Source organism: Coregonus clupeaformis, unplaced genomic scaffold, assembly GCF_020615455.1.
Source record: "Coregonus clupeaformis isolate EN_2021a unplaced genomic scaffold, ASM2061545v1 scaf1938, whole genome shotgun sequence".
NCBI classification, from domain to species: domain Eukaryota; kingdom Metazoa; phylum Chordata; class Actinopteri; order Salmoniformes; family Salmonidae; genus Coregonus; species Coregonus clupeaformis.
Window position 1 is genome coordinate 16,149 of NW_025535392.1, and position 20,380 is coordinate 36,528.

Below are 20,380 nucleotides of genomic sequence, written 5' to 3' on the forward strand. Positions count from 1 at the left end.
GTCTCTCTGTGGTGTGTCTCTATACGCTGTCTCTCTGTGGTGTGTCTCTATATACGCTGTCTCTCTGTGGTGTGTCTTCTATACGCTGTCTCTGTGGTGTGTCTTCTATACGCTGTCTCTCTGTGGTGTGTCTTCTATACGCTGTCTCTCTGTGGTGTGTCTTCTATCGCTGTCTCTCTGTGGTGTGTCTCTATACGCTGTCTCTCTGTGGTGTGTCTCTATACGCTGTCTCTCTGTGGTGTGTCTTCTATACGCTGTCTCTCTGTGGTGTGTCTCTATACGCTGTCTCTCTGTGGTGTGTCTTCTATACGCTGTCTCTCTGTGGTGTGTCTCTCTATACGCTGTCTCTCTCTGTGGTGTGTCTCTATACGCTGTCTCTCTGTGGTGTGTCTCTATACGCTGTCTCTCTGTGGTGTGTCTCTATATATATGCTGTCTCTGTGGTGTGTCTCTATACGCTGTCTCTCTGTGGTGTCTCTCTATATATGCTGTCTCTGTGGTGTGTGTGTTTACCTTGTAGGGCATGGACTCAAAGAAGATGGATGTGGCAGAGATCTTCTTCTTGTCCGTCATGAAGCCGTGTGTCAGGTGACCTCCATCAGGTAGGTCCAGACCCATGATCCGCCCATGAGGCTCCACGATGGCCGTGTACACAGCAAAGTTAGCAGGGGAGCCTAGAAACACAAAACACACACCGCCAAGTTAGCCACTACGCAGCTGTACTGAGCTGGCCTGGTTCCACCTCTACCAAGTTAGCAGGAGACACCACACAGCTGTACTGAGCTGGCCTGGTTCCACATCCACCAAGTTAGCAGGAGACACCACACAGCTGTACTGAGCTGGCCTGGTTCCACATCCACCAAGTTAGCAGGAGACACCACACAGCTGTACTGAGCTGGCCTGGTTCCACCTCCACCAAGTTAGACACCACACAGCTGTACTGAGCTGGCCTGGTTCCACCTCCACCAAGTTAGACACTACACAGCTGTACTGAGCTGGCCTGGTTCCACATCCACCAAGTTAGCAGGAGACACCACACAGCTGTACTGAGCTGGCCTGGTTCCACATCCACCAAGTTAGCAGGAGACACCACACAGCTGTACTGAGCTGGCCTGGTTCCACCTCCACCCAGTTAGACACTACACAGCTGTACTGAGCTGGCCTGGTTCCACCTCCACCAAGTTAGACACCACACAGCTGTACTGAGCTGGCCTGGTTCCACCTCCACCAAGTTAGACACCACGCAGCTGTACTGAGCTGGCCTGGTTCCACCTCTACCAAGTTAGCAGGAGACACTACACAGCTGTACTGAGCTGGCCTGGTTCCACATCCACCAAGTTAGCAGGAGACACCACACAGCTGTACTGAGCTGGCCTGGTTCCACCTCCACCCAGTTAGACACTACACAGCTGTACTGAGCTGGCCTGGTTCCACCTCCACCCAGTTAGACACCACACAGCTGTACTGAGCTGGCCTGGTTCCACCTCCACCAAGTTAGCAGGAGACACCACACAGCTGTACTGAGCTGGCCTGGTTCCACCTCCACCAAGTTAGCAGGAGACACCACACAGCTGTACTGAGCTGGCCTGGTTCCACATCCACCAAGTTAGACACCACACAGCTGTACTGAGCTGGCCTGGTTCCACATCCACCAAGTTAGCAGGAGACACCACACAGCTGTACTGAGCTGGCCTGGTTCCACATCCACCAAGTTAGCAGGAGACACCACACAGCTGTACTGAGCTCTCTGCGTAGTGTGTGTGTGTGTCTCTGCGTAGTGTGTGTGTGTCTCTGCGTAGTGTGTGTCTGTGTAGTGGGTCTCTGTGTGTGTGTCTCTCTGCGTAGTGTGTGTGTGTGTGTCTCTGTGTAGTGTGTGTGTGTCTCTGTGTAGTGTGTGTGTCTCTGTGTAGTGTGTGTGTGTGTGTCTCTGCTTAGTGTGTGTCTGTGTAGTGTGTCTCTCTGTGTAGTGTGTGTGTGTCTCTCTGTGTAGTGTGTGTCTGTGTAGTGTGTCTCTCTGTGTAGTGTGTGTGTGTCTCTCTGTGTAGTGTGTGTGTGTATAGTGTGTCTCTCTGTGTAGTGTGTGTATGTGTCTCTGTGTAGTGTGTGTGTGTGTCTCTGCGTAGTGTGTGTCTGTATAGTGTGTCTCTCTGTGTAGTGTGTGTGTGTCTCTCTGTGTAGTGTGTGTGTGTGTATAGTGTGTCTCTCTGTGTAGTGTGTGTATGTGTCTCTGCGTAGTGTGTGTGTCTCTGCGTTACCTGAGTATGGCTGTACGTTGACCCCCCACTTGTCAGCGTCCAGTCCGTAGGCCTCCAGAGCTCTCCTCTGACACAGACGCTCCAACTCATCTACATGTTCCGTACCTCCGTAGTATCTACACACACACACACACACACACACTTAGTAGGTGGATCTCTTCTAGAGCTGTTAAGAGTGGAGTCTGTGTGTGTTTAGTGTTTCTCTGAGTGATGTGTCTCGGTGTGTATGTCTGCATGTTGTGTACCTGTCCGTGGTGTGTGTGTGTGTGTGTGTGTGTGGTCTGTCTGTCTGTCTGTCTGTCTGTCTGTCTGTCTGTCTGTCTGTCTGTCTGTCTGTCTGTCTGTCTGTCTGTCTGTCTGTCTGTCTGTCTGTCTGTCTGTGTCTGTGTGTGTGTGTGTGTGTGTGTGTGTGTGTGTGTGTGTGTCTCTCTGTGTCAGCACCTACATTACCAGTCAATAGTGTGGACACACCTCCTCATCCCAGGAGTTTTCTTTATTTTTACTATTTTCTACATTGTAGAAGACATCAAAACTATGAAATAACACATAATAATAATAATAATAAATAATAATAATATGCCATTTAGCAGACGCTTTTATCCAAAGCAACTTACAGTCATGCGTGCATACATTTTTGTGTATGGGTGGTCCCGGGGATCGAACCCACTACCTTGGCGTTACAAGCACCATGCTCTACCAGCTTAGCTGAGCTACAGAGGACCACAACACATCATGTAGTAACCAAAAAAGTGTTAAATCAAAATATATTTGAGATTTGAGATTCTTCAAAGTCGCCACCCTTTGCCTTGATGACAGCTTTGCACACTCTTGGCATTCTCTCGATGAGGAAAAAAGGTCTGAATACTTTCCGAATGCATGTGTGTGTGTGTTTGTATATATAAACTCAGCAAAAAAAAGAAATGTCCCCTCACTGTCAACTGCGTTTATTTTCAGCAAACTTAACATGTGTAAATATTTGTATGAACATAACAAGATTCAACAACTGAGACATAAACTGAACAAGTTCCACAGACATGTGACTAACAGAAATGTAATAATGTGTCCCTGAACAAAGGGGGGGTCAAAATCAAAAGTAACAGTCAGTATCTGGTGTGGCCACCAGCTGCATTAAGTACTGCAGTGCATCTCCTCCTCATGGACTGCACCAGATTTGCCAGTTCTTGCTGTGAGATGTTACCCCACTCTTCCACCAAGGACATTTCTGGGGGGAATGGCCCTAGCCCTCACCCTCCGATCCAACAGGTCCCAGACGTGCTCAATGGGATTGAGATCCGGGCTCTTCGCTGGCCGTGGCAGAACACTGACATTCCTGTCTTGCAGGAAATCACGCACAGAACGAGCAGTATGGCTGGTGGCATTGTCATGCTGGAGGGTCATGTCAGGATGAGCCTGCAGGAAGGGTACCACATGAGGGAGGAGGATGTCTTCCTGTAACGCACAGCGTTGAGATTGCCTGCAATTACAACAAGCTCAGTCCGATGATGCTGTGACACACCGCCCCAGACCATGACGGACCCTCCCACCTCCAAAATCGATCCCGCTCCAGAGTACAGGCCTCGGTGTAACCCTCATTCCTTCAACGATAAACGCAAATCCGACCATCACCCCTTGAGACAAAACCGTGACTCGTCAGTGAAGAGCACTTTTTGCCAGTCCTGTCTGGTCCAGCGACGGTGGGTTTGTGCCAATAGGCGACGTTGCTGGTGATGTCTGGTGAGGACCTGCCTTACAACAGGCCTACAAGCCCTCAGTCCAGCCTCTCTCAGCCTATTGCGGACAGTCTGAGCACTGATGGAGGGATTGTGCGTTCCTGGTGTAACTCGGGCAGTTGTTGTTGCCGTCCTGTACCTGTCCCGCAGGTGTGATGTTCGGATGTACCGATCCTGTGCAGGTGTTGCTACACGTGGTCTGCCACTGCGAGGACGATCAGCTGTCCGTCCTGTCTCCCTGTAGCGCTGTCTTAGGCGTCTCACAGTATGGACATTGCAATTTATTGCCCTGGCCACATCTGCAGTCCTCATGCCTCCTTGCAGCATGCCTAAGGCACGTTCACGCAGATGAGCAGGGACCCTTGGCATCTTTCTTTTGGTGTTTTTCAGAGTCAGTAGAAAGGCCTCTTTAGTGTCCCTAAGTTTTCATAACTGTGACCTTAATTGCCTACCGTCTGTAAGCTGTTAGTGTCTTAGGTGCATGTTCATTAATTGTTTATGGTTCATTGAACAAGCATGGGAAACAGTGTTTAAACCCTTTACAATGAAGATCTGTGAAGTTATTTTGAATTTTCCAAATTATCTTTGAAAGACAGGGTCCTGAAAAAGGGACGTTTCTTTTTTTACTGAGTTTATGTATATATATATATATATATATGTGTGTGTGTCTGTGTTGGTATACCTATATAGACTTCAACTGTATATATGTATGCATGTATGTATGCATGTGTGTCTCTGAGTATTCCACAGTACACACCAGTATACCTCTGAGTATTCCACAGTACACGCCAGTATTCCTCTGAGTATTCCACAGTACACACCAGTATTCCTCTGAGTATTCCACAGTACACACCAGTATTCCACAGTACACACCAGTATTCCTCTGAGTATTCCACAGTACACACCAGTATTCCTCTGAGTATTCCACAGTACACACCAGTATTCCACAGTACACACCAGTATTCCTCTGAGTATTCCACAGTACACACCAGTATTCCACAGTACACACCAGTATTCCACAGTACACACCAGTATTCCTCTGAGTATTCCACAGTACACACCAGTATTCCTCTGAGTATTCCACAGTACACACCAGTATTCCTCTGAGTATTCACAGTACACACCAGTATTCCCTCTGAGTATTCGAAGTTAGCTGCTTAGCGATTTCGACGCATGCCTCGGCGCTCCGTTATCAAACGGAAGTTTATCTCACATCATTGAGAAAAGCAAACAAGTGCTCAGCATATGTGGGAACTCCTTCAAGACTGTTGGAAAAGCATTCCTCACGAAACTGGTTGAGAGAATGCCAAGAGTGTGCAAAGCTGTCATCAAGGCAAAGGGGTGGCTACTTTGAAAAATCTAAAATATAAAATATATTTAGATTTGTTTAACACTTTCTTGGTTGCTACATGATTCCATATGTGTTATTTCATAGTTTTGATGTCTTCACTATTATTCTACACTGTAGAAAACCCTGGAATGAGTAGGTGTGTCCAAACTTTTGACTGGTCCTGTATGTATTGTTTTTGGTTTTTTTTGTAAACGTATACAGGGCTCTCTTGTAAAAGCGTTGTAACTCAATGTGACTCCCTGTTGAGATAGCGGGTAATAAAACCCTACCTCTGTCCAGGGTACCCCTCAGAGTACTTATTGTTCATGCAGGACCCCAGGGCTTCCAGAACGGCTCTAGAGGTGAAGTTCTCTGACGCTATCAGCTCCAGGCCAAACGTCTGGCGATGCTTCTCTCGCTTTATGATGGAGAACACCTACATACACACACACACAAACACACACACCTCTCTCTTTATGATGGAGAACACCTACACACACACACCTCTCTCTTTATGATGGAGAACACCTACACACACACACACACACACAACACACAACCTCACACCTCTCTCTTTATGATGGAGAACACATAACACACACTAATGTGTGTATAATAACCATCATATTGAAGTACATTTGGAGTCACCCGACGATATGTTGTGTTGTCCTCCCAGGTACGACTTGGGGAAACAATGCAGTTTATTTAGGCTACAGATGAAAATAAGTTATGATGAGCTTCACAGGATGGTGAAAATGCCACGGTGATGAGAGCTTACATTTACATTTTAGTCATTGACTTACAGTTAGTGAGTGCATACATTATTTATATTTTTCATACTGGCCCCCATGGGAATCGAACCCACAACTGAGCTACATCCCCTGCCGGCCATTCCCTCCCCTACCCTGGACGACGCTGGGCCAATTGCGCGCCGCCCCATGGGTCTCCCGGTCTCGGCCGGCTACGACAGAGCCTGGATTCGAACCAGGATCTCTAGTGGCACAGCTAGCACTGCGATGCAGCGCCTTAGACCACTGCACCACTCGGGAGACCACAGCTTGATGCTCCTTTCCAATAAATATCCAGGGTATTATTCTGGTGCCGTGATGATCGATGCTGGACTGCCGTTTGACAAATTAAAATATTATTCGCTCTAATCCATAATAATCTCATCATGTAGACTAGCGTACGGGATTATTATGGATTAGAGCGTACCAGCATGTATCTGCCAGCTGTTGGCTATAGCGCAAGACCAGAGTTGGCACATTTGCTATTTAAAGGCCAAGCACCATTTGTTCCCCTTAAATCATGTCACAAATCAACTTTTACCAACTGAATGTAGACACAAATAATACTTTTTTGTTTTTGAACAAAATCAGAAATATTTTATATATTTAAAAAAATATGCAAATCAGGTGATGTCATTAAATATTTGAATATTGCGCAAATACATTTTTCTGGACAATGGATGAAGTCAGCCTAAATATTTTGATTTCATTTTGTTAAAAAAAAAAACACTCCAGGACCGGATTTGTCCAGAACAAGATTGTGGATAACATCGTGTGTATCTAGAATAAAACATTTTTACAACAATTCCCTCTTAGCAAGTCTGGAGAATATACACTACATGACCAACAGTATGTGGACACCTGCTCGTCCAACATCTCATTCCTAAATCATGGGCATTAATATGGAGTTGGTCCCCCCTTTGCTGCTATAACAGCCTCCACTCTTCTGGGAAAGCTTTCCACTAGATGTTGGAACATTGCTGCGGGGACTTGCTTCCATTCAGCCACGAGAGCATTAGTGAGGTCGGACACTGATGTTGGGCGATTAGACCTGGCTTGCAGTCGGCGTTCCAATTCATCCCAAAGGTGTTCGATGGGGGTTGAGGTCAGGGCTCTGTGCAGGCCAGTCAAGTTCTTCCACACCGATCTCGACAAACCATTTCTGTATGGACCTCGCTGTGTGCACAGGGGCATTGTCATGCTGAAACAGGAAAGGGCCTTCACCAAACTGTTGCCACAAAGTTGGAAGAACAGAATACTCTAGAATGTCATTGTATGCTGTAGCATTAAGATTTCCCTTCACTGGAACTAAGGGGCCTAGCCCGAACCATGAAAAACAGCCCCAGACCAGTATTCCTCCTCCACCAAACTTTACAGTTGGCACTATGCATTCGGGCAGGTAGCGTTCTCCTGGCATCCGCAAAACACAGATTCGTCCATCAGACTGCCAGATGGTGAAGTGTAATTCATCACTCCAGAGAACGCGTTTCCACTGAATCCAATGGCGGCGAGCTTTACACCACTCCAGCTGACGCTTGGCATTGCGCATGGTGATCTTAGGCTTGTGTGCAGCTGCTCGGCCAAACCCATTTCATGAAGCTACCGACGAACAGTTATTGTGCTGACGTTGCTTTCCAGAGGCAGTTTATTAGGTACCGGGTCGGACCCCCCTTTGCCTCCAGAACAACCTGAATTCTTCGGGCCATTGATTCTACAAGGTGTTCGGAAAACATTCCACAGGGATGTTGTTCCATGCTGACGTAACGGCATCACACAGGTGCTGCAGATTGAACGGTGGTACATTCATCACGCTGCCAACAGCCCGTTCCATCTCATCCCAAAGATACTCTATTGGTCAGCAACACTGTTCAGATACCTGCTGAGCAACGATTGAACGCCACAGTGTATCAAGAGACCTAACGTGTGGAAAACATTCCCCTCACCATTACACCACCAGCCTGTACCGTTGACACCAGGTCCATGGACCCATAATGCTTACGCCAAATCCTGACTCTGCCATCAGAGTTGTCCAGTGTTGGTGATCGCTTGCAACACTTGTTTTTAGCTGATCGGAGTGGAACCCGACTGTTTGTGGCTCCGCCTGTTATCTTGGACGATTCTTGACATTCTCCTTCGACCTCTCTCGTCAACAATGCTGTTTTCTCCCACAGGACTGTGGGCCGCTGACTGGATGGTTTTTTGTTTGTCGCACCATTCTCGGTAAACCCTAGACGCTGTCCTTGCGTGAAAAGCCCTAGGAGGGCGGCCGTTTCTGGAGGTACTGGATCCGGAAACGCCTGGCGCCGACGATCACGCCACGCTCAGTAACTGAATCCCTCGATGGCCGTCTGTCTGTGCTTTATATAGCAAGTCATGTGACTCCCTGTCTGTCGGAGCGAACCATTCCATGTTCATGAACGGGGGAGTGGGGGGGGTGTACCTCAAACTGGCCAATGACTGTATGTCAATTTTTAAATGGTTAAAATTCATTTTTCATGGACGGTAGTAGCATAAATTAAAGAAAATATACATTTGTCAAGTTTTGGAAAAATTTGCAAAATACCAACAAATCTCAACATTGAAAAGGTAATTGAAAGGTAATGTCAGCCTGTAGGCGCCTTGTGACGCAATAGTTTTGATGACAGAACTATTTGTAGAGTTGAAAATGCAATGAAAACACATTGAACTTTAGATTTTTATTCGGTACATGAAAACTTAAAAGCGAAAAAAGGTACATTTTGTGGTCACTATGTCGTCACCCACTGATTTTTTTATCAGCAACAAGTCCGTTTGGTGGAAACACCGTTGGTGGGAAAATGTACATATTTTCTTCATGAGGATTTTAGAATATGTAAACCTGGCTACACACACACACACACACACACACAAATACCCTTATTTACCACTCACACTCAGGCCAGGAATCAATCAGATCCCTGTCAACAATGCTCCATTTGAAAGGTGATTTCCAACTGAGCTTACATAAGTGTTTATACTGTGAATGCGGTCTCCGCGAACATTGCCTTTAAAAATACGCATTGTCGACAAAGGGCGATCGGTTCAATCCCGGCCTCACACACACACACACCCCTTCTCCGCCCCCTCTCCCCCCCCCTTCTCCCCCCCCTCCCTCCGTGTTTCGTACCTCAGAGTCGTTGGAGCGGAGTGGCTCCAGCATCATCTTGTTGTGAGACTCCCACATGTCCTTGCTGACATGGTGACTGGTATCATCGCTATGAGACATGATGGTGACTGGTACTGATCTACACACAGACAGAAGGTCAGAGAGTCAGTTAAACTATGGCAGACAGAGACAGTTAAACTATGGCAGACAGAGACAGTCAGTTAAACTATGGCAGACAGAGACAGTTAAACTATGGCAGACAGAGACAGTCAGTTAAACTATGACAGACAGAGACACAGACAGTCAGTTAAACTATGGCAGACAGACACAGTTAAACTATGGCAGACAGAGACAGTCAGTTAAACTATGGCAGACAGAGTCAGTTAAACTATGGCAGACAGAGACAGTTAAACTATGGCAGACAGAGACAGTCAGTTAAACTATGGTAGACAGAGACACAGACAGTCAGTTAAACTATGGCAGACAGAGACAGTCAGTTAAACTATGACAGACAGAGACACAGACAGTCAGTTAAACTATGGCAGACAGAGACAGTCAGTTAAACTATGGCAGACAGAGACACAGACAGTCAGTTAAACTATGGCAGACAGAGACAGTCAGTTAAACTATGGCAGACAGAGACAGTCAGTTAAACTATGGCAGACAGAGACACAGACAGTCAGTTAAACTATGGCAGGCAGAGACAGTCAGTTAAACTATGGCAGGCAGAGACAGTCAGTTAAACTATGGCAGGCAGAGACAGTCAGTTAAACTATGGCAGGCAGAGACAGTCAGTTAAACTATGGCAGGCAGAGACAGTCAGTTAAACTATGGCAGACAGAGACAGTCAGTTAAACTATGGCAGACAGAGTCAGTCAGTTAAACTATGGCAGACACAGACAGTCAGTTAAACTATGGCAGACAGAGACAGTTAAACTATGGCAGACAGAGTCAGTTAAACTATGGCAGACAGAGACAGTCAGTTAAACTATGGCAGACAGAGACAGTCAGTTAAACTATGGCAGACACAGACAGTCAGTTAAACTATGGCAGACAGAGTCAGTCAGTTAAAATATGGCAGACAGACAGACAGTCAGTTAAACTATGGCAGACAGAGACAGTCAGTTAAACTATGGCAGACAGAGACAGTCAGTTAAACTATGGCAGACAGAGACACAGACAGTCAGTTAAACTATGGCAGACAGAGACAGTCAGTTAAACTATGGCAGACAGAGACAGTTAAACTATGGCAGACAGAGTCAGTTAAACTATGGCAGACAGAGACAGTCAGTTAAACTATGGCAGACAGAGTCAGTCAGTTAAACTATGGCAGACACAGACAGTCAGTTAAACTATGGCAGACAGAGTCAGTCAGTTAAACTATGGCAGACAGAGACAGTCAGTTAAACTATGGCAGACAGAGACAGTTAAACTATGGCAGACAGAGACAGTCAGTTAAACTATGGCAGACAGAGACAGTCAGTTAAACTATGGCAGACAGAGACAGTCAGTTAAACTATGGCAGACAGAGACAGTTAAACTATGGCAGACAGAGACAGTTAAACTATGGCAGACAGAGTCAGTTAAACTATGGCAGACAGAGACAGTCAGTTAAACTATGGCAGACAGAGTCAGTCAGTTAAACTATGGCAGACACAGACAGTCAGTTAAACTATGGCAGACAGAGTCAGTCAGTTAAACTATGGCAGACAGAGACAGTCAGTTAAACTATGGCAGACAGAGACAGTTAAACTATGGCAGACAGAGACAGTCAGTTAAACTATGGCAGACAGAGACACAGACAGTCAGTTAAACTATGGCAGACAGAGACAGTCAGTTAAACTATGACAGACAGAGACACAGACAGTCAGTTAAACTATGGCAGACAGAGACAGTCAGTTAAACTATGGCAGACAGAGACACAGACAGTCAGTTAAACTATGGCAGGCAGAGACAGTCAGTTAAACTATGGCAGACAGAGTCAGTCAGTTAAACTATGGCAGACAGAGACAGTCAGTTAAACTATGGCAGACAGAGACACAGACAGTCAGTTAAACTATGGCAGACAGAGACAGTCAGTTAAACTATGACAGACAGAGACACAGACAGTCAGTTAAACTATGGCAGACAGAGACAGTCAGTTAAACTATGGCAGACAGAGACACAGACAGTCAGTTAAACTATGGCAGGCAGAGACAGTCAGTTAAACTATGGCAGACACAGACAGTCAGTTAAACTATGGCAGACAGAGACAGTCAGTTAAACTATGGCAGACAGAGTCAGTCAGTTAAACTATGGCAGACAGAGACAGTCAGTTAAACTATGGCAGACAGAGACAGTCAGTTAAACTATGGCAGACAGAGACACAGACAGTCAGTTAAACTATGGCAGACAGAGACAGTCAGTTAAACCATGACAGACAGAGACACAGACAGTCAGTTAAACTATGGCAGACAGAGACACAGACAGTCAGTTAAACTATGGCAGGCAGAGACAGTCAGTTAAACTATGGCAGACAGAGTCAGTCACTTAAACTATGGCAGACAGAGACAGTCAGTTAAACTATGGCAGACAGAGACAGTCAGTTACACTATGGCAGACAGAGACACAGACAGTCAGTTAAACTATGGCAGACAGAGACAGTCAGTTAAACTATGGCAGACAGAGTCAGTCACTTAAACTATGGCAGACAGAGACAGTCAGTTAAACTATGGCAGACAGAGACAGTCAGTTAAACTATGGCAGACAGAGACACAGACAGTCAGTTAAACTATGGCAGACAGAGACAGTCAGTTAAACTATGGCAGACAGAGACAGTCAGTTAAACTATGGCAGACAGAGACAGTCAGTTAAACTATGGCAGACAGAGTCAGTCAGTTAAACTATGGCAGACAGAGACAGTCAGTTAAACTATGGCAGACAGAGACACAGACAGTCAGTTAAACTATGGCAGGCAGAGACAGTCAGTTAAACTATGGCAGACACAGACAGTCAGTTAAACTATGGCAGACAGAGACAGTCAGTTAAACTATGGCAGACAGAGACAGTCAGTTAAACTATGGCAGACAGAGACAGTCAGTTAAACTATGGCAGACAGAGACAGTCAGTTAAACTATGGCAGACAGAGACAGTCAGTTAAACTATGGCAGACAGAGACAGTCAGTCAGTTAAACTATGGCAGACAGAGACAGTCAGTTAAACCATGACAGACAGAGACACAGACAGTCAGTTAAACTATGGCAGACAGAGACAGTCAGTTAAACTATGGCAGACAGAGACAGTCAGTTAAACTATGGCAGACAGAGACAGTCAGTTAAACTATGGCAGACAGACAGAGTCAGTTAAACTATGCCAGACAGAGACAGTCAGTTAAACTATGGCAGACAGAGACACAGACAGTCAGTTAAACTATGGCAGACAGAGACAGAGACAGTCAGTTAAACTACGGCAGACAGAGACAGTCAGTTAAACTATGGCAGACAGAGACAGTCAGTTAAACTATGGCAGACAGAGACAGTCAGTTAAACTATTCCAAATAAGATTCAAGAGTATCTATCGTCATCACCTCTAAATATCAGTTGTTGGGAATATTTAGGAAGGGTATCTGGTGTGCATACCATATCACTGGACCAGCCATGTTTAAACCAACAGGGTTATATATATATATATATATAACAGCCATGTTTAACCAACAGGGTTATATATATATATATATATATATATATATATATATATATATATTATATATCTCACAGTGGTGCAGGCATACGTGTCACTCCTGTCCGTCCATCCCATCCCAGCCCTGCCTCCCCTCCCCTGTCCACTCCTGTCCGTCCATCCCAGCCCTGCCTCCCTCCCCTGTCCACTCCTGTCCCTCCATCCCAGCCCTGCCTCCCCTCCCTCCCCTGTCCACTCCTGTCCGTCCATCCCAGCCCTGCCTCCCCTCCCCTCCCTGTCCACTCCTGTCCCTCCATCCCAGCCCTGCCTCCTTCCCCTGTCCACTCCTGTCCGTCCATCCCAGCCTCCCCTCCCCTCCCCCTGTCCACTCCTGTCCACTCCTGTCCGTCCATCCCAGCCCTGCCTCCCCTCCCTCCCCTGTCCACTCCTGTCCCTCCATCCCAGCCTCCCCTCCCCTGTCCACTCCTGTCCGTCCATCCCAGCCTCCCCTCCCCTCCCCTGTCCACTCCTGTCCACTCCTGTCCGTCCATCCCAGCCCTGCCTCCCCTCCCCTGTCCACTCCTGTCCGTCCATCCCAGCCTCCCCTCCCCTTCCCTCCCCTCCCCTGTCCACTCCTGTCCGTCCATCCCAGCCCTGCCTCCCTTCCCTCCCTGTCCACTCCTGTCCGTCCATCCCAGCCCTGCCTCCCCTCCCCTGTCCACTCCTGTCCGTCCATTCCAGCCCTGCCTCCCCCTCCCCTCCCTGTCCACTCCTGTCCGTCCATCCCAGCCCTGCCTCCCCTCCCCTCCCCTGTCCACTCCTGTCCGTCCATCCCAGCCCTGCCTCCTCCCCTCCCCTGTCCACTCCTGTCCCTCCATCCCAGCCCTGCCTCCCCTCCCTCCCCTGTCCACTCCTGTCCGTCCATCCCAGCCCTGCCTCCCCTCCCCTCCCCTCCCCTGTCCACTCCTGTCCGTCCATCCCAGCCCTGCCTCCCCTCCCCTGTCCACTCCTGTCCGTCCATCCCAGCCCTGCCTCCCCTCCCCTGTCCACTCCTGTCCGTCCATCCCAGCCCTGCCTCCCCTCCCCTCCCCTGTCCACTCCTGTCCGTCCATCCCAGCCCTGCCTCCCCTCCCCTGTCCACTCCTGTCCGTCCATCCCAGCCCTGCCTCCCCTCCCCTGTCCATGGTTGACCTCCTGACCCCCAGACCCGATGAAACTACGGCAGTGAGTAAATCAAATCTCTACCCTCTGTTCTATTGGCGAATGTACCATTTTAAATATATATATATATATATTTTACAAGGTAAGCTGACAATCAAATCAAACTGCCGTTTGACAAATATCGCCTTAGTCCAATCCATAATAATCTCATCATGTAGACTAGCCTGCCCACACTGTATCTGAGCGCTGTTGGCTGGAGCGCACATGCCAAGACCAGAGGAGGAACGTCTGCTATTTAACTCAACAGTTTGTGACACAACTAAAAACAAATGCCATGGAAACACATTGAACTTTAGATTTGTTTTTTGGTACATGAAAACTTACACGAAACATCACAGTGCACACAATACATCATCCCACACTGACTTTTATCCACAAAAAAGTCCGTTTGGTGGAAACACCACTGGTGGGAAAATGGGCATCTTTCCTTCATGTGGATGTTTGAATATTGGCATGAAAATCTGGTCGCCAATTGGATGGAAACCTAGCTAGTTATTACTCGTTTTACTTTCCTATTTTCTTTCTCTCTGCGTTGTTGGGAACGGCCCGTAAGCATTTCTCTGTTTGTCCACACTCTGGTCAATAAAGAGCTCCAGTCCGGTCCGGTCCGGTTAACGTTTGACCACAGGTACTTTGATAAGAGCTCAGCCAAGACACTGGTCAACTAAAACCATCCAGTTACACAGACACAGCTAACCAGGCTTCATGACAACAATTACTCATTAACTAGCTAGATAACTAGACAAATAGCAGATCGATGGAACTGCTGTGTCGTGTGTGTTACCATGACATTATCTACATCAGCAAACCTAAATGGCACACTAGTCCTACATTGACCAAAACCCTATGGCCCTGGTGAAAGTAATGCACCATTTCTATTTTTAATTAACCTTTATTTAACTAGGCAAATCAGTTAAGAACAAATTCTTATTTACAATGACGGCCTACCAAAAGGCAAAAGGCATCCTGCGGGGACGGGGGCTGGGATTAAAACTACAAATGTAGGACAAAACACAACACTACATAAAGAGAGACACCACAACACCACTACATAAAGAGAGACACCACAACACCACTACATAAAGAGAGACGCCACAACACCACTACATAAAGAGAGACGCCACAACACCACTACATAAAGAGAGACGCCACAACACCACTACATAAAGAGAGACGCCACAACACCACTACATAAAGAGAGACGCCACAACACCACTACATAAAGAGAGACGCCACAACACCACTACATAAAGAGAGACGCCACAACACCACTACATAAAGAGAGACGCCACAACACCACTACATAAAGAGAGACGCCACAACACCACTACATAAAGAGAGACGCCACAACACCACTACATAAAGAGAGACGCCACAACACCACTACATAAAGAGAGACGCCACAACACCACTACATAAAGAGAGACGCCACAACACCACTACATAAAGAGAGACGCCACAACACCACTACATAAAGAGAGACGCCACAACACCACTACATAAAGAGAGACGCCACAACACCACTACATAAAGAGAGACGCCACAACACCACTACATAAAGAGAGACGCCACAACACCACTACATAAAGAGAGACGCCACAACACTACATAAAGAGAGACGCCACAACACCACTACATAAGAGACACCACACCACTACATAAAGAGACACCACAACACCACTACATAAAGAGAGACGCCACAACACCACTACATAAAGAGAGACGCCACAACACTACATAAAGAGAGACGCCACAACACTACATAAAGAGAGACGCCACACCACTACATAAAGAGAGACGCCACAACACCACTACATAAAGAGAGACGCCACAACACCACTACATAAAGAGAGACGCCACAACACCACTACATAAAGAGAGACGCCACAACACCACTACATAAAGAGAGACGCCACAACACCACTACATAAAGAGAGACGCCACAACACCACTACATAAAGAGAGACGCCACAACACTACATAAAGAGAGACGCCACAACACTACATAAAGAGAGACGCCACAACACTACATAAAGAGAGACGCCACAACACTACATAAAGAGAGACGCCACAACACTACATAAAGAGAGAGACCACAACACTACATAAAGAGAGACGCCACAACACTACATAAAGAGACACCACAACACTACATAAAGAGAGACACCACAACACTACATAAAGAGAGACACCACAACACTACATAAAGAGAGACACCACAACACTACATAAAGAGAGAACACAGCATGGTAGCAACACAACATGACGACACAGCATGGTAGCAACACAGCATGACAACACAGCATGGTAGCAACAACATGGTAGCAACACAGCATAGCAACAACATGGTAGCAACACAACATGACAACACAGCATAGCAACAACATGGTAGCAACACAACATGACAACACAGCATGGTAGCAACACAACATGACAACACAGCATAGCAACAACATGGTAGCAACACAACATGACAACACAGCATAGCAACAACATGGTAGCAACACAACATGACAACACAGCATGGTAGCAACACAACATGACAACACATCATGGTAGCAACACAACATGACAACACAGCATAGCAACAACATGGTAGCAGCACAACATGACAACACAGCATAGCAACAACATGGTAGCAACACAACATGACAACACAGCATAGCAACAACATGGTAGCAACACAGCATGACAACACAGCATAGCAACAACATGGTAGCAACACAACATGGTAGCAACACAGCATAGCAACAACATGGTAGCAACACAACATGGTAGCAACACAGCATAGCAACAACATGGTAGCAACACAACATGACAACACAGCATAGCAACAACATGGTAGCAACACAACATGACAACACAGCATGGTAGCAACACAACATGACAACACATCATGGTAGCAACACAACATGACAACACAGCATAGCAACAACATGGTAGCAACACAACATGACAACACAGCATGGTAGCAACACAACATGACAACACATCATGGTAGCAACACAACATGACAACACAGCATGGTAGCAACACAACATGACAACACATCATGGTAGCAACACAACATAACAACACATCATGGTAGCAACACAACATGACAACACAGCATAGCAACAACATGGTAGCAACACAACATGACAACACAGCATGGTAGCAACACAACATGACAACACAGCATAGCAACAACATGGTAGCAGCACAACATGACAACACAGCATAGCAACAACATGGTAGCAACACAACATGACAACACAGCATGGTAGCAACACAACATGACAACACAGCATAGCAACAACATGGTAGCAACACAACATGACAACACAGCATAGCAACAACATGGTAGCAGCACAACATGACAACACAGCATGGTAGCAACACAACATGACAACACATCATGGTAGCAACACAACATGACAACACAGCATAGCAACAACATGGTAGCAACACAACATGACAACACAGCATAGCAACAACATGGTAGCAACACAACATGACAACACAGCATGGTAGCAACACAACATGACAACACAGCATAGCAACAACATGGTAGCAGCACAACATGACAACACAGCATAGCAACAACATGGTAGCAACACAACATGACAACACAACATGACAACACAGCATGGTAGCAACACAACATGACAACACAGCATGGTAGCAACACAACATGACAACAGCATGGTAGCAACACAACATGGTAGCAACACAACAAGATAGCAACACCACATGACAACAGCATGGTAGCAACACAACATGGTAGCAACACCACATGACAACAGCATGGTAGCAACACAACATGGTAGCAGCACAAGACATGGTACAAACATTATTGGGCACAGACAACAGCACAAAGGGCAAGAAGGTAGAGACAACAATAATTCACGCGAAGGAGCCACAACTGTCAGTAAGCGTGTCCATGATTGAGTCTTTGAATCTTTGAATGAAGAGATGGAGACAGTGCTTTCGGAAAGTATTCAGACCCCTTCACTTTTTCCACATTTTGTTACGTTACAGCCTTATTCTAAAATTGATTAAATTGTTTTTTCTCTCATCAATCTACACACACACAATACCCTGTAATGACAAAGCAAAAGGTTTTTATACATTTTCGCAAATGTATTACAAATAAAAAAACTGAAATATCACATTTACATAAGTATTCAGACCCTTTACTCTGTACTTTGTTGAAGCACCTTTGGCAGCGATTACAGCCTCGAGTCTTCTTGGGTATGACACTACAAGCTTGGCACACCTGTATTTGGGGAGTTTCTCCCATTCTTCTCTGCGGATCCTCTCAAGCTCTGTCAGGTTGGATGGGGAGCGCCTCCACCAGATCTGTGCCTCGACATGATCCGGTCTTGGAGATCAATGGACAATTCCGTCGACCTCATGGCTTTGGTTTATGCTCAGTTTTTTTTATTTTAAATACATTTGCTAAAAATTCTAAAAGCCTGCTTTGCTTTGTCATTATGGGGTATTGATGTGTAGATTGATGAGGGGCAAAAAACTATTTAATCCATTTTAGAATAAGGCTGAAATGCAACAAAAATGTGGGAAAAAAAGTCAAGGGGTCTGAATACTTTACAAATGCACTATAAAAAAAAAACAGTCCAGTTTGAGTGTTTTTTGCAGCTCGTTCCAGTCGCTAGCTGCAGGGAACTGAAAAGAGGAGCGACCCAGGGATGTGTGCGCGCTTTGGGGACCTTTAACAGAATGTGACTGTCAGAACAGGTGTTGTATGTATGGAGGATGAGGGCTGCAGTAGGTATCTCAGATAGCGGGGGGAGTGAGGCCTAAGAGGGTTTTTAATAAATAAACTATATTGGGAATAGGGTGCAACCCCTGTCACTGGCTCGCTGATGCAACAGCAGCCAGCCACGGTCAGCTAACTAGCTAGCTAAAGTTAACCATTCTGTGTTTTGGCGTGTTAAAAGGGTTAGGATCCGTGTTATGCGGGGTCCTTGGGACGTCCCCTACCACCAATTGAAGTTGAAATTGTTTATGGTTAAGGCAAAGATTTGTATAACTAAATCTCATTGTTCTATCTGTGGTTAAGTTACGGGGTTTGTAGTTGTCTCCCGAGTGGCGCAGTGGTCTAAGGCACTGCATCGCTGTGCCACTAGAGATCCTGGTTCTGGTAGCCGGCCGCGACCGGGAGACCCATGGGGCGGCGCACAAGTCGTCCAGGGTAGGGGAGGGAATGGCCGGCAGGGGATGTAGCTCAGTTGGTAGAGCATGGCGTTTGCAACACCAGGGTTGTGGGTTCGATTCCCACGGGGGGGCAGTATGAAAAAATAAAATAAATAATAATGTATGCACTCACTTAACTGTAAGTCGCTCTGGATAAGAGCGTCTGCTAAATGACTAAAAATGTAAAACGGGTTTAGGGTGTGGACGTCCCAAGGATCCCAGATAGCGCTGACCGTAAAGTTAGCTAGCTTGCAGACTTAGCTGTCTTGGTCATGTGCACGTCTTGTGACACGCGGTCTTGTTGTTTCACTACATTTAGGATATTTCGAGCTAACTTGAGTAAATACAAAAAAAACGTTGAATTAAAGCACAGTTAAAAATTTGACTTTCACATATTCGAGGAAAAGTTACAAGTTCAACATTGCAAAAGAGGCAAACCCAAAACCGCACGCTAGTCAAATATGGCTAGCTATTTTATTTGTGAATAGCGTACAAAATGCATATATATATATATAACAAGGGTAGCTAGCTACCTAACGTCAACTAAATAGTTAGTTAGCTGGGTACCCACCGGGTCGCTCCGCTGTGCAGCTGTCGCCGTTGAAATCTGACGTTTGGTGAACGACGGACAAAGACGTCACTTCAGGTTACTAGGAAGGCAAAGTCCGCGAAATTTACAACCAATCAGTGTACAGAGAGGCGTAGTTCCCCCCGCCCCCTTTTCTCGCTGTTAGCCAATAAAAACACATAACAGAAAAATCTGACGCGATCAATGAAACTGATAGACAGTGATCAAAACACCCAGGGATGAACTATTACCTTACTCTACAATTTATTGATTAAAGGGGTAGGCCGTCATTGTAAATAAGAAATGTGTTCTTAACTGACTTGCCTAGTTAAATGGAAAATAGTTGTACTATGAAATAGACATACTACGTTATGATACAACATGGTACATTCAGAACAGCATTTAAATTGTTATAGGTGATATGATAGATGTTATAGTACCTTAGGTCCCACCCTGTATTGGTCGTAACAGACCAATAGGATCAGTTATAGTACCTTAGGTCCCACCCTGTA

General features: G+C 46.2%; 1 protein-coding gene across 1 annotated transcript; it reads right to left on the reverse strand.

Annotated features, from left to right (window-relative positions):
- Window positions 1-506: 506 nt before the first annotated feature.
- On the reverse strand, window positions 507-19,941 carry LOC123487967 (serine hydroxymethyltransferase, cytosolic-like; the record flags this gene model as incomplete). Its single annotated transcript, XM_045218970.1, has 5 exons — window positions 19,872-19,941; window positions 9,248-9,365; window positions 5,605-5,750; window positions 2,255-2,370; window positions 507-673 (listed from the first exon to the last, which is right to left on the reverse strand). Coding segments are annotated over exons 2-5 (528 nt in total), but the record flags the coding sequence as incomplete, so codon positions are not given.
- Between the last annotated feature and the right edge of the window lie 439 nt (window positions 19,942-20,380).